The sequence below is a fragment of the Phascolarctos cinereus genome, unplaced genomic scaffold (assembly GCF_003287225.1).
Source record: "Phascolarctos cinereus isolate Bilbo 61053 unplaced genomic scaffold, phaCin_HiC Scaffold_5;HRSCAF=322, whole genome shotgun sequence".
In the NCBI taxonomy this organism is placed as follows: Eukaryota; Metazoa; Chordata; class Mammalia; order Diprotodontia; family Phascolarctidae; genus Phascolarctos; species Phascolarctos cinereus.
Genome location: NW_027555958.1, coordinates 311980223 through 311994700, shown reverse-complemented (window position 1 = coordinate 311994700; position 14478 = coordinate 311980223). Strand labels below are relative to the sequence as shown.

The 14478-nt window shown below is 38.2% G+C and overlaps 1 protein-coding gene across 2 annotated transcripts in view; it reads right to left on the bottom strand.

The window, feature by feature from the left end:
* Positions 1 to 365: 365 nt before the first annotated feature.
* PCTP (phosphatidylcholine transfer protein) overlaps positions 366 to 14478 on the bottom strand; it is a 48146-nt gene continuing 34033 nt past the window's right edge. Inside the window, exons 3-7 of one of the 2 annotated variants that reach the window (XM_020991931.2) lie at positions 13307 to 13386; positions 8495 to 8666; positions 5214 to 5281; positions 4591 to 4666; positions 366 to 2027 (exon numbers count right to left, since the gene is read on the bottom strand). In XM_020991931.2, coding sequence (XP_020847590.1) covers positions 4592 to 4666; positions 5214 to 5281; positions 8495 to 8666; positions 13307 to 13386 — 395 coding nt within the window. In that variant the 3' untranslated portion in view covers positions 366 to 2027; position 4591. The remainder of the gene's footprint in view (positions 2028 to 4590; positions 4667 to 5213; positions 5282 to 8494; positions 8667 to 13306; positions 13387 to 14478) is intronic. The other variant, XM_020991932.2, reaches the window with a different exon arrangement.

Sequence of the window (14478 nt, the reverse complement as noted above, 5' to 3'; positions counted from 1 at the left end):
TGATTGTATCTATCAGGTAAGGTCTCTCTATCAAATTATTCATAATTTTTATACAAAAGTGGGTTCACAAGTAGAGGGCATGGAAATTAAGTGGGGATAATGATGTGAAAATAATAGACAACAATAAAACTATGGAAAAAATAATTAAAAAACAAAATGAAATCAAGCCAAATAAAAGAGATGATTTATATTACATTCCCATATAGTGATTCTCTGTTCAAAAGACACCACCAAGTCCAGTGCTTCAGAACTGAACATGGCCCTGTGGAACATGAAATCTCTCAATGACCTAGATGGCATTTTCCATTGAGACATCATTTTTTTACAAATGCAAATGCAAAAAAAAAAAAAAAAAGCCAGCCATATCAGAATAATCAATCAATCAATATTTATTAAGTACCTACTATGTGCCAAATACTGAGTTAAGTGTTGAACTTGCTTTTGATTCTGTTTATAAGAAACTTGCTCATGAATGGAATCAAATTCTGGGAATTATGATGTGTAAGTAATGAGCCTTGTAGCTAAAATCAACTTGACTCAAGGTGCACAGATGCCAGGCTTTTAAATCATTGATTCAAACTAGGTCTTTGGAATGCAATTAACTCAACTCCCTTTCTGGGTCCTGCAGCCTCCCCTAATGGTCAAATTATTGGATGAGTGATTTCATTCATGTAAAGGGACCCACATAGATAAAAGCAAGAGCAATAAGTTACTCTCAGAAAAAAGACAAATGTTTTTGTTTGTTTCTTTGTTTGTTTTAATTCAAGCCTCGAAGAATCAATTCCCTTTCACACAGAAGAAACACAGAAGCTGCGAATTGTGGCAGTCTGCATACTGTAATTCTGAACACAGACAATCCTGGATTTCTATGTGCAACAATCAGGATTCCGTGCTATCATATGCTAGGTAGATATTTCCCCTGAGAAAATCACCAAGGCTGCTGCTACCTTTCCTCCTCAATCTCCAATAACCGGGCATGGTTCTGAAGGGAACCAACTTTGAGGCAGAGGTTAGTCAAATCAGGGTTCAAAAGGTTTTCTGGTGAGAGGAAGAGCAGTCAACTCTGGCAGGTTCCCTGAGATAAAAAACTTAAAGCCAGCCAGGCCATAGATCCTAACTGGTTCTAAGGGTAAGCTAAGTGGTCATCCCCTAGACTCTCTAAGTATCCTCAGAGCTGACCACCTGTAAGGACACTTCAGCAGAATGCAGTGTAGGGGATAGATTTATGGGATTCCTAGCTAGGGAGTGTCAGCTATGGACACTAGCACTAGCAAATACATTCTGGAAGACCAGGCAGAGTTTCCATAGATGAATGCTGGAAAAGTAGAAGGGTGGGGACAGGGAGAGAAATCTATAAAATGTGGAGAACTGGAGTATTGCTTTGACAGCAGAAGATCTCACACTTTCCCACAAGGGAATGAGACTATATGAGACAGAGTGGATTGACAATCTCAAATCCTCTCCTAAGGCAATTTACAGAGCAGCAAGTGTCCTGGTCCAGGCTGGCCAATCTCTAGTGCAAGGAAAGCCAATTTTGAATGAAATGAATTTTCCCCCAGCCCTTATGTGCTCAGCAAGAAGCTACCTCCTGAGACAGGGTTGGTGTGGATACTGGTTTGTTTTTTTTTTCTTTTCTGATTTGTTTTCTTCCTTTCTAAAGGGCACAATAGACCAATTGTGTTCCCCAGTAAGGACTTTCCTTTTGAAATATAAACAAGCAGAGTTTTCCTGATCTGACCTAGATTCAACTGTGGGAGAGGGGAATTGTTGCTAGGGTGGGGAGAGTGGGAAAGGAAGTCAGTATTGTAAGTCAGGCGTAAGACTAGCATGAATAGGGAAGACATGCTGGAGAGTGCTTTCAGTTCTCTGGAAGAGAAGGAAAGTAGCCAAGGTTGACTTGCTGTCACCAGGACCTGACAACTCAGTGGTGTTTGTGGAAATGAGGTGAAAGCTGCCTACTTCTATATTTTCTTATGGTAGTTTTTACAGGCCTTCAGGATATCACTCAAGAAGTTTGGAACTCCATTCTGTAAAAGAAAATTAAACTCATCAATTTCACATTCTCCCACAACAAGCTTAATTTCCCATACAATTCTTCTGATTTTTATAAAAGAGACCGAAAGGCCACGTAAAACAAAAATTCCCAGTAGGGTCCTGGGGAGATTTCAATAGAACATGGCTACAGAATATGGTAAAAAGCACAATGGAAAGATCATAGACTTGGAGTTAGAAGACCTGGATTGGAATCACTGCACTATTACTTACTATTATGTGATATCAGACAAAACAAAAACTCCCAGAACTTCCATTTCCTCACCTTTAAATGGTAGAGATGGGCTGAATGCTTATAAGATCCCTTCCAGCTCTAAATTTATGACCCTATAGTCCTAAGACTCAATAGGTGAAATTTCAGAAGAGAGCAACATAAAACCTAAACTCTGGCAAACTGGTCTATTAGTCAAGTATTATAGGGACTGTTCAGCCTGCTTCATTGGCCAAAGGAGCCATCCAATTGCTTCAAAGAAGTACATTTTGAAAAGTATGGCTATTTCCACCAGATTGTCATTTTTGTTATGATTACTGTTTTAAATTGGACTAATCATGCTAGTTGTTTTCCTAATGTTGAAAAGTATTTGCATACCTGGTTTAAGTCTAATTTTATTATAGTGAGGGTTTTTTTTCTTTGAGGACACTGGATATATGTTGTTATCTTCTTGCTAGAATTTTATTAAACACTGCTGCAAAAAAAAATTCATTAGTAATATTGGTCTATAAGCAATGATTCTCAAAGTATGGTCCAGAGACCCTGGGGGCTTCCAAGAGCCTTTCAGGGTGACTATTTTCACAATAATACAAAGTTGCTTTAATTTCTAATATGCTAAATATCAGTGAATATGACCTACATGAACAAAGGCTTTTAGGGTCCTCAGTAATTTGTAAGAATGTAAAAGAATCCCAAGTCCAAAAAGCTTAAGAACCACTTATCTATAGTACTCTCTCTGCTTTATCTCTTCCAAGTTTCAGTATTAGGGCCATAATTGTTTCACAAAAAGAAGGCTGGGGATATCACCAATTGCTTATTATTTGTACTTTCTCAATTATTGAGAATAAGGTTTGTAACATATGTATTGATGGTTCTTTAAATATACGATAGAGTTTACTTGTTAAAATATCTGTTCAATAGTTCTACTGTACTCAACTCTCCCCCTGCCCCACACCTTCTGGGTAGTTATTTATAACTTATTTAATTTTACTTTCTGAAGTTAGACTGTTTAAGATCTCAGTTTCTGACTTTGTCAATTTGAATATTTTATATTTTTTTCAGTAATCCATTTCCTTTAAATTCTTGGTTTTGTGAGCATAAAATTGTATATAATTGGTTCCATTATTATTTTAAATTTTTTTCATTGTGATTTTACCAAGTTAATTTTTATTTTATTACTTAGATTTTATTCTCTTTTTTGGATTAGGTTAGCTAAAGGTTTGTTCATTTTGTTAGTATGGGTGTGTATATGTGTGTGTGTGTGTGTGTGTGTGTACACACATATATTACACATGCATACATATATACATATATGCATGTGTTTTGTTAGTCTTTTTTCAAAATCAAGGATTTTTAAATTTTTGTTATATTTTGTTGTTACATTGCCTTTCTTACTATATCATTCTCCTTCCTCATTCTTAAGACTCATCCCATATAACAATTTTTTTTAAAAAAGAAAAAAATCGGCAAAACTATCACAAATTCTGAAAAACAAATTCTATCATAAGCATTTCAATGTATATGGAGACTTCCTTTTTAATCTATTAACTCCCGGGGCATATGCCTAGTAAAGGAATATCTAGGTGAAAAGATGTGAGCATTTTAATCACTTTTTTCCATAAGGCAAAATTATTCTCCAAAATAGTTTTACCTATTAACAACTTCACCAACAATGCATTGGTGTATCTATCTTCCTACAACCCATCCAACATTGATTATGCCCATCTTACATCATCTTTGACAGTTACTAGGTATGAGGTGAAACCTCAGGTTTTCTTATTGTCATTTCTTTTATTATTAATGATTTGGATCATTCTTTCATATGGTTTTGATAGTTTGCAATTCTTTTGAGAATTGTTTATATCCCTTGACCACTTTTCTACTGGAGAATGGTCTTTGGATACACACACACACACACACACACACACACACACACACACATATATATGTATGTATATATATATATATATATGTATATCTTATATGTCCATTCAAAATGAATATATGACTTCAATATTAAAGATCATACCATAAATATACATAGAAGTGAAGCAGACCGCATGCCTTTCACAGTTATGAGTGGGTGATGTACTCTTAATCAAACAAGAGATAGAGGCAGCTTCATTGCTAAGTCTCCATGTTGATCTTTGTGTGTTGTTTGTGTTCCCTAGACTAATTAATATTTTTACAAGGGATGTGGTTCCTATTTCTGCCTTTTTACATTTATTTGCAGTATTTATGTGCTATGATAAATGGTCAGTTTTTTGTAAATGCTGCAAATGGTATTAAAAAACAAACAAACAGATATTCTTCTGAGAGCCATTTACCTTAGTTTCTCCAGAAAATTTTTTGAATTCTAAATTTTCCCTTTTGCTTATTTTTTTCTGTTAGATTTGTACAAATCTGAGAGAGAGTGAGGTAAAGAAAAGAGGGAGAGAAAGGGTGAAAGAGAGAGAGAGAGAGAGAGAGAGAGAGAGAGAGAGAGAGAGAATTAAAGTCTTCTACTATTATTGTGTTATTGTTTACATCTTGTAATTCAAAGTGTTGTTACATCCCATCCTCCAACCCATGCCTAATTATGCCCTAAATGAGTCTGGCCCTGATTATGATCTCACAAAAGCAGCAACAGCAGGACTATCTTTTTCTTATTTGTATCCCCAGCACTTAGCATACTACCTAGCACACAGCAGGCACTTAATAAATTTTTTTTAATTGAATTGTATGTGACCTGCCCTAGTGCAAACACAAACACAAACACACACATGCGCACACACACACACACACACCCCCATACATACACTACAGTGATCACCAACTTGTACTCTGACCCTAGTTACAAGGGACACTTTCACAGAAAGATCTCCCTGAGTTGAAGATGACCAGTTTTCTCAGGTTTCAAAGACTGCCGATATTTGTTGCACATTTTCTCTCCAGCATCTCAGAGGCTCACCTTTGCCGCCCAGTTGATAAGCCAGGATGGAATCATGCCTCCAGGGTTATCATGGTAGAACATGGAAACTGGGTGGTGAGGGGGGGAAAAGAGAAAGAAGTAAAAAGAACAATTCAGAAAGGCAAGAAAAATACAGGAAAGCACAGAAGCAAAAACCTGTGATATGACTATCCAAAATGGATACCAATATTGCAAAGGAAGGAAACATCTATGAATGGAGGTTACTCTCCAATAATTTTTCTCCCCAAATTTAGTCTTCATAAATGGTCTCAAAGTCAGCAAGAACTGGGTTCAAGTCCCACCTCTGACACATATTGGCATGTGGCCATGGATAAATCACTTCATCTCTCCATGCTACCAGGTAACTCTCTAAGACTTTAGGTTTCAAAACAGATGAAGAAATGCAGAGCTATACTGGTAGAGGGAGATTCCTCAAGGGAGGTCCCTCCACTAATAAAACCACAGATTCAATCACCTCCTTCTGCCCCCCCCCAAAAAAAACCCCAAATAAACAGTCATTAGTTCAATCTGATTTGGACCTGTGATTTCATTAGTGTGATTTCATTATGTCTAAGTTCCTGACAACAAAGCTGATGAAGACTAATCTGAAACACAGTCCCATTGAGGTGCCTCCGATACCAAGAGGCTAAGGAACTTGTTTTAAGGAACAGGACTTAAACCCAAGTCTCCCTGATATGAAGGCCAAGGTACACACATACAAAGAAAGATAAGTAGGGTGTGTGTGTGTGTGTGTGTGTGTGTGTGTGTGTGTGTGTATACACAGAGATATAAATATAGATAAAGAGAGAAAGATATTGTTATTGTTCAGTTATTTCAGTCATGTCCTGTTTATGAATGCATTTGGGGTTTTCTTGGCAAAGATATTAGAGTACCCAGCTCAGTTTACAGATGAGGAAACTGAGGTAAACAGGGTTAAGTGACTTGCCCCAGGGTCACATAGCTAGTAAGTGTCTGAGGCCAGATTTGAACTTGGAAAATGAGTCTTCCTGACTCCAGGCCCAGTGCTCTATCCACCTAGCTGCCTGATAGATAAATTTAGATATATACAAAACTTTTTTCAATATTATTGATTCCCTAATCTATGTATTTTATTTTATCCATTTAGAAACATCACACTGAGAAGGGGTCTAGAAGCTTCATCAGACAACCAAAAGGATCCACAATACAGAAAAGGTTAAGAATCCCTATATTCGACCATTTTGTAATCAGTATTACAATCAATTAATAACATTTTGGAAATCTAGCATAATCCTGATTCACATTCCCTTAACAGCCTTATCTTCACTCTGGGGACCTGAGGAATGATGCCAGCAAAAATGGAAACAGACCTAGCCTGGGGTCGTTAGTGTAGACCAAGCTGGAGCTAAAATCTGGTAATACTGTGATACAGCAAAAAAAAAAAAATAGACCTTGAGTCTGAATTCTAACCATATTACTTACTGCTTGTGAGACCCTGGGCAAATCACTTAACTTTTTTAAGTCTCAGCTTTCTGCTCTGTACAAAGAAGGAGTTTGGCTAAAGCAGGTCTACCTGACTCCAGCTCTAGTGCTCTATCCACTGCACCACCCAGCTGTCCCCAAGACTCATCTTCCTGAGTTCAAATCCAGCCTCAGACACTTACTAGCTGTGTGACCCTTGGAAAGTCACTTAACCCTGTTTGCTTCAGTTTCCTTATCTGTAAAATGAGCTGGAGAAGGAAATGGTAAACTATTCCAGTATCTTTGCCAAGAAAACCCTAAATGGGGTCACAAAGAATCAGACATGATGCAAATGACTGGACAACAACAACAAAATTTTAAAGCAAGGTTTAAATGTCAACTTTTAAAAATTAGGTTTAAGTTTTAGTTTAGTTTGTCTAATGAATAAAAGTAATATTCCTTATGGTTGATTATTTCATAAATGTTCATCCTAAAAAAATAAAATTCCCTGAGTATATATATCCTAATAATATGTGATGCAAATTTATAAATGTCAAATATCTCTTGGCAGAAGATGGCAGACTAGGGTGCAGAATAAGGACATACACTTTCAGATATGTCCAATGTGTTTATTTATTTACTTTGCATCACTATATGGGGACATGTGAAAGGGGGGATGAAGGACATCAATAAAACATATAAAATATACCATTAAAAACAAAGAAATGCCCAAGGGATTATAAACATTAATTTTGCTATTGTATGTTATTTTTAATATGTACTTAAAACAAGTAGGTAACAAGTTCAGTTTTATTATAATCTTTTTTATTCTTATTGTATATTGAAATATTCATATTTATTAAGTTCATTAAAAAAATAAAATAAAATAAATTTTCAAAAGAACAGAAACGGCCAGATCTAGTGCAAGGGTCAGAAAATGGTAATCTTCTGAAGCCAGAAGGCAATATGTTACAGTAGCTAAAGTGTCAGCCCTAAAGTCAGCTAGAACTGGGTTGAAATACCATTGCAAATGATATAACATATGTGCAGTGCTTTGCAAACCATAGGGTGTTTTTTTTTATAAAGTCTAGCTATGATCTCTGAAGCTTATTGGCTTTTTAATCAAGTCATTTAGACTCTCAGAGTCTCTTAGGCAATTCTAAGACATATCTACTAAATTAGGAATGGGTAGAAATCTGCATTGCGAGAAGTGCCCACACCAAGGAAAAATCACAGCTCATTGATATATTCACCTATTTGTAAGAAGAGAATTTAACATTCCCATGGGTTCAGAAACATTCCTGAGTTTCCTATGGATTGGTTCTCTTTCATATACTATTTGTATTTGAAAGATGGCATGATACAGTATAGGAGGCTGGCTTCAGAGTTAGAAACAGCTAAATTTAAGTCCTTCCCCCAGATACATCAATTAATAAGCACTTAAAAAGTACTAAATGTGCTATGTGTGTCCATGGATATAACCTCTCAATACCTCCAAGCCACTCTCTAGGACTCTAGGTTATAAATGACTTGTCGATCTTTGTCACTAAAAAGAATTCACTACACTGATGAAATCATAGTTTTAGACCAAACAAAAAAAAAGGTGTTTGGAATATACTGAAGTGTTACAAGAGTTTTATTTTTCTTTCTTTTTCAATGGGGAAGTAGATAGGAGAGAGAGAAGGTAGATTTTTGTTAAATTAAAAAATACATTTTTGACAGAAAGTCCCATAAACTTTGCCCTATTTTCAGTTCATCACAAGGGCATAACTAGAGAACAAATGCCTCATTCTAACACTGACCAAGGCAGCTATTGCCAAGTGACAGACACGAGTTTTTACCTTTGCACCCATTCTTGCCATCACTTTCAATCATAAGGCTTTGCCTGTAATCGCTGACCCGGATGATACCGTCTTTCTCTGGAATTTCAGGTACGGAGATGCTCTTAGCCAACATCACGTGGACCGTACGCCCATTTAAATCCAAATCTCTCCGATCCCGAATATACACATACTGTGTCCCAGGTTAAGGAGAAAACATCCTCTCGAGTTTTGCAAGTACATGAGAATAGAAAGTCAGTAGACAAGGCTCAGGCCTCCTGAAGTTCTACATAGCAAACCCAAGAGTGCAAGAGATCATGTCACTGGCCTGTAATTATTCTCTGTACCCCTCATTTGGTGCTTGGCACAAAGACTTAAGACAAGAAGGGACCTTTAAGGCTAATCTAGTCCAACCACTTTATTTTTCACGTGAGTTAGCAGAGGCCTGGAGGGGGAAATACTTTGCCCAAGGACACACTGGAGATGACAGAGCTGAAATCCGAACCAAGGTGTTTGGACTCCAAAGCTAGTGCATTTTAATGTTCCAGACATGGTTCTTCATATTAATTATTGTTTTACTTTTATAGCTTCTCACCAAATAGAGTATAAGCTATTCCAGGACAAGGATGGTGTCTCATTCTTTTTTCTTTTTATTTCTAAGCCCTTGTCCAATGCTCTACACATAGCGAGTTTGTCATTGTTAAGTCATTTTTCAGTCATGTCTGACTTTCCATGACCTCATTTGGGGCTTTCTTGGCAAAGATACTGAAGTGGTTTGCCATTTCCTTCTGTTTTACAGATGAGGAAACTGAGGCAAACAGGGTTAAGTGACATGCCCAGGGCCACACAGGTAGTAAGCATCTACAGATTTGAACTCATGAAGTTGAGTCTTCCTAACTTCAGGCTGGGTGCTCTAACCACTACACCACCTAGCTGCCCAGCACATAACAGGTCCTCAAAAACTATTACTGATGATATTTTTAATTGTGGGTAGGGACTGGAATTAGGAAGAACTCCTTCCTCAATGTCATCGGATACTCTTCACTCACCTTGACCCCACATATCCAAAATGTTGTCAAATCTTGTCATTTTTATCTCTACAATATTTCTCATATCGATCCCCTTCTGTCCACCCACACAGCTACCAGCCTAGTTCAGTCACATTGCCTCTCACCTAGACCATCGTGATAGTGTTCCAATCAGTCTCCTTGCCCTAAGTATCTCTCTCCTATAATCAATCCCTCACTCAGCTACCAAAGTGATTTTCTTGGAGCATAGCTCTGAACATGTCAACACCACAGCCACCATGCACACTCAATAAACGCCTGGGGATTCCAGTAGTCTCCATAATCAAACACAAAATCCCCTGTCTGACATTTAAAGTCTTCCTCAACCTGGCTCCTTTCTACCTTTCCAGGCTTCTTAAACTTGATGCCCCATATGGGTCTCAACCTTTCTGAGACTCAGGTGACTCTAAGGCTTACCTATTAAATTTGGAACAATCCAACTATACCAGCATGTTTGCCATTCCCCATATGTGATCCTACATGTCCCATCTCCATGCATTTACACTAGCTATTTCCCATGATTAGAATGTTTTCCCTCCTTCTCATCTTCACTTCCTAGCTTCCCTGGTATCCTTCAAACCTCAACTCAAATCCCAGCTTCCAAAAGAAGCCTTTCCCAGTACTCTCCCCAACCCTACCCCAGTCAGTATCTTTCCTCTAAGAATACAATATAATGTATATATCTTATGTATATAGCTATTTGCATATTGTCTCCCTCCTTAGAATATAAGCTCCTTGAAGGCAGGGACTATGATTTTGTCTTTCTTTGTAAATTTAGAACCTGGAACAAAACAAGCACTTAATAATTGCTTGTTGACTCCCTCATCTGGGTAACACAGTGAATAAAACACTAGGCCTGGGGTCAGGAAGTCCTAAGTTCAAATCTGGCCTCAGACACTTCCTAGCTGTGTACTCCTGGGCAAGTCACTTAACTCCTCTGTCTTGGTTTCCCCAACTATAAAATGGGGATCATAATTGTTGTTCAGTTGTGTTTGAGTGGCATGCGACTTTTTGTGACCCCCTTTGGGGTATTCTTGGCAAAGATAGTGGAGTGGTTTGCCATTTCCTTCTCCAGCTCATTTTACAGATGAAGAGACTGAGTCAAACAAGGTTAAGTGTCTTGCCTATGGTCACATAGTAAGTGTCTGAGGCTAGATTTGCACTTAGGAAGATGAGCCTTCCTGACTCCAGGACCAGCACTCTACCCAATGCACCACCTAGCTGCCCTAGTAATCATAATAGCACCTCCCTAACAGAGTTCTTGTGAAGATCAAATGAAGTCATATTTGTAAAACACTCAGGGCAGTGTCAGGGACATATTAGGTATGTAATAAATGTTTATCCCCCTCCTCTGTTTCTTTCCAAAGCCCCAACCATTAATGACTGGGCCCTATACACAGAGAAAGGTTAATTAATAGAAAAAAAACCCTGATTTTCTATCTTTATTCCCTTTTTATTCACCAAGAATGAGAAAGCCTTTTGTAGGTTAGCTTGCCACTGTTGACACAGAATCTCAGTGCACCCTCTTTTGTCCAATCATTCATTCATGAAGCTTTTTTACTGAGGAGCTGCCCTACCCATTAGACTTCAGGGGAGGGGCCAAGAGGTGGCTGACAACCGGCTTCACAAGGTTGGTGTGATGACTGAATGACAAAATCAATGTAAAAATCTTTGCAAATTCTCAAGTGCTATGTAATACCAGTAGGGCAGGGGGCCTTCTAGTTTTTGTCTTTTTATTTCTAGTACCTGGCACAGGGCTTTGTACATTGTAGGTGGTCAACAACCGTTGAATGGAATTATGATGAGGATGATACCTGCCTTCAAGAAGTTTATAGTTTATGCTAGGGACAAGACACACACACAATTAATAGTAAACAGTGACAAAGAGGAACACTAGATTTGAAATCAGAAGACCTGGGTTTGAATGTTGCTCTGAACCCCTTTTTTTATGTAGGTGTCCTCAGAAAAGTCACTTTACCCCTTGGTGCCTCAGTATCTTCATTTATAAAATGAAAATACCCACCTAATAAGACTACGAGCGAGAGTCAAGTAGAGATAGCATATGCAAAGCTGTATAAACTGAAACATTTAAATGAATGGCAGCCCTCATTCAGTTGGCATTTAAAGCAGCCACAGCCTGGCTCCAATCTATCCTCCCAGTCTTACTATACATGACTCCCCTCTACTCTCCGCCAAACTCGCCGGCTAGTTGTTCCTCACTCATGATTTTCTAGCTCCTATCTCTGTGTGTTTGCACAGGTTGTCCCTCATGCTTCGGATGTGCTCTTTCCTTTCTTTTGCCTGTGGATTCCTTTAAAGCTCAGCTCAAGCACTCCCTTGTAAATGAAGTCTTTCCTTATCCCTTTAGCTGTTAGTATCTTCCCCAAACCATAGGGGAAAATACCTTGTAATTATTTTTATGTATTACATACTGATATATACACATGTATCTGTACATGTATGTATATACACATATACCCCCCCCACACAAAAAAGACTGTAAGCTACTTGAGGGCACAGACTGCTTCATTTTTTAAAAATCTCTAGTACCTAGCATAGTACCTGGCATTGAATATGTACTTAAAACTTGCTTGCTGATTCATTGATCATCATCCTTATCACTCAGGACAAAATTCAATCCATTTTTTAAGCACTTACTATGGACAAGGTACCACTCCAAATGGTAAAGATACAAAGACAAAACTGAAATAGTCTTTACCTTCAAGAAACATCCATTCTGACATGCCCATAAGTACAAGCAGAATCTTTTGCACATTCCTAGGAGCTTCATACATGATTGTCAAATGTTGAACAAATGAAGAATGAGTAAGTGCTGAGGGAACACGAAGGAAAGATCCAAGCAGAGTGGAAGGGGCATGAATCCCGTGAGAAGGCTTCCTAGTTATTACCCTGAGGCTGAGGCTACAGATCTTCTGGGTTGTAGCAGGTTACTTGCTGAAGTCTCCAGACACATGACTTACAACAGTTTCAGCAGAGGCATTCTCAATACAACATACACAATGCCAAACATTTATTAAATGCCTCCTATGTGAAAAGAGGGTCAGCTAGGTAGCTCAGTGGATAGAGCACTAGGCCTGGAATCAGGAGAACCTGAGTTCAAATCCAACCTCAGACACTTACTAGCTGTGTGACCCTGGGCATGTCCCTTAACCTCTGTTTGCCTTAATCCACTGGAGAAGGAAATGGCAAACCATTCCAGTATCTTTGCCAAGAAAACCCAGTGAACAATATTGGCATGATATTGTCCACAGGTTCACAAAGAGTCAGACACAACTGAATGACTGAACAACAACAGCAAATGTGAAAAGAACCATGCTAGTTACTAGGGATCTTTTTTTTTTGGTTTGTTCCCCACCTATGATTTTATTGCCATAGAACACTTCCAGTTAAGGAAATTCTCCACCAAAGCAAATCATCAGCTATTCAGGAACTTATGGTCTCAGGGGACTGTCTGGAGGCACAGAGAGATTTAAATGACTTGCCCAATGCCACCAGCCAGGGTGGGAGGGGGCACTTAAAACCAAGCCAGCTCTCTATACACTAAGCCATTTTCTGGATTGTAGAAAGACAAAAACAAAAGTCTCTTGTCTCCCAGGGTTTTAGAGTCTGCTTTTCAAGAAGGATGGAAAGAAATGTCATCTATACCTGACAAGTCCCCAAAGTCACAACTGCATCTGATGATTCCAAAAGAACTCATAAACTGCTCACAAATGAGGTTGTTTGACAATTCTGTTTAAAAGGATACATCTCTGTTGTACATGGGAAAGGGATATTTCACTTCCCAGTAGACGACCATCTTCCCATTGATATTAGTTTCATAGAGTTCTGTGGAAAGGAAGAAAATAAGTCAAGAATACTCTTTGGTCTCATTTCCCAAATGGCAAATGTATAAAAATTATGAGATTATAAGCCTTAAGAACACAGAGGCCTCAGAAATCTCCTAGTTCAAGTCCCTCCTTTGAGAGAGAAGGAAAGTGAGGTTCACAGAAATGAAGGGACTTGTCCAAAGTCATACAAATACTGCCTGATAGGAGCCCAGATTCAAACACAAGTCTTCTGACTCCAAATATAGTATATCACCCAGCATAATAAATAATAAAAGAGAGAAACATTCAAATGCTGCGTCCACCTCTTAGAGAAGGCAGTATTAGTAACTATTAAGGTGAGGTCCTAGAGATCTGAAAGGTCTCTTCCAACACTAATTAATGATCTATGGCTGTGGAACTCTAGAAAGCATTGAACCAATCACACCACACAGAACAGGTAGCAATGAAGGTGGGATGGGGTTGGAGGTGGGGGGTGGGAGAAGAAATTAGCCTAAAAACAAAGTATGTACAAGTCATTTTATTTCTCAGTGCCCAATATAGTCTCTCTAAGACTTATGTGGTAGATGAATTTCTGATATGGCTTATAGTAGATGTTTAATAAATATTTAATGATTGGCTGGCAGAGGGAATGTCCACAATGAGATTTCTCCACACCAGTGAAATTAATTAATTTATTTTCAGTTTTCAACATTTACTTCCATAAGCTTTCGAGTTTTAAATTTTCTCTGTCTCCCTCCCGCCTCCATTCCCAAGACTGTGTACAATTTGGCAAAGACTCTACATATACATTCCTATTAAACATCACGCCAGTGAAATTATAGGTACAGACCATCCTCACTGCCCTTCTCCCACTCCCCATCCTCCTCCCCCCCCAAAAAAAAAAACAACAACAAGAAGACTTGACCATCTTTGATGCTGCAGACTCACTTTTCAACCTGGGATATTGTTTCAGCTATAGAAAACTAAAATTGTATTTGTTAAGGTTTTTTTTTCCTTTTTAAAAACATCACAATTTCCACCAGAGGTCACCACAGCATCAATGTTTTTACTTTCGGGAGTTTTCCTTCCCTTCACTTTCAAACATTCCTTA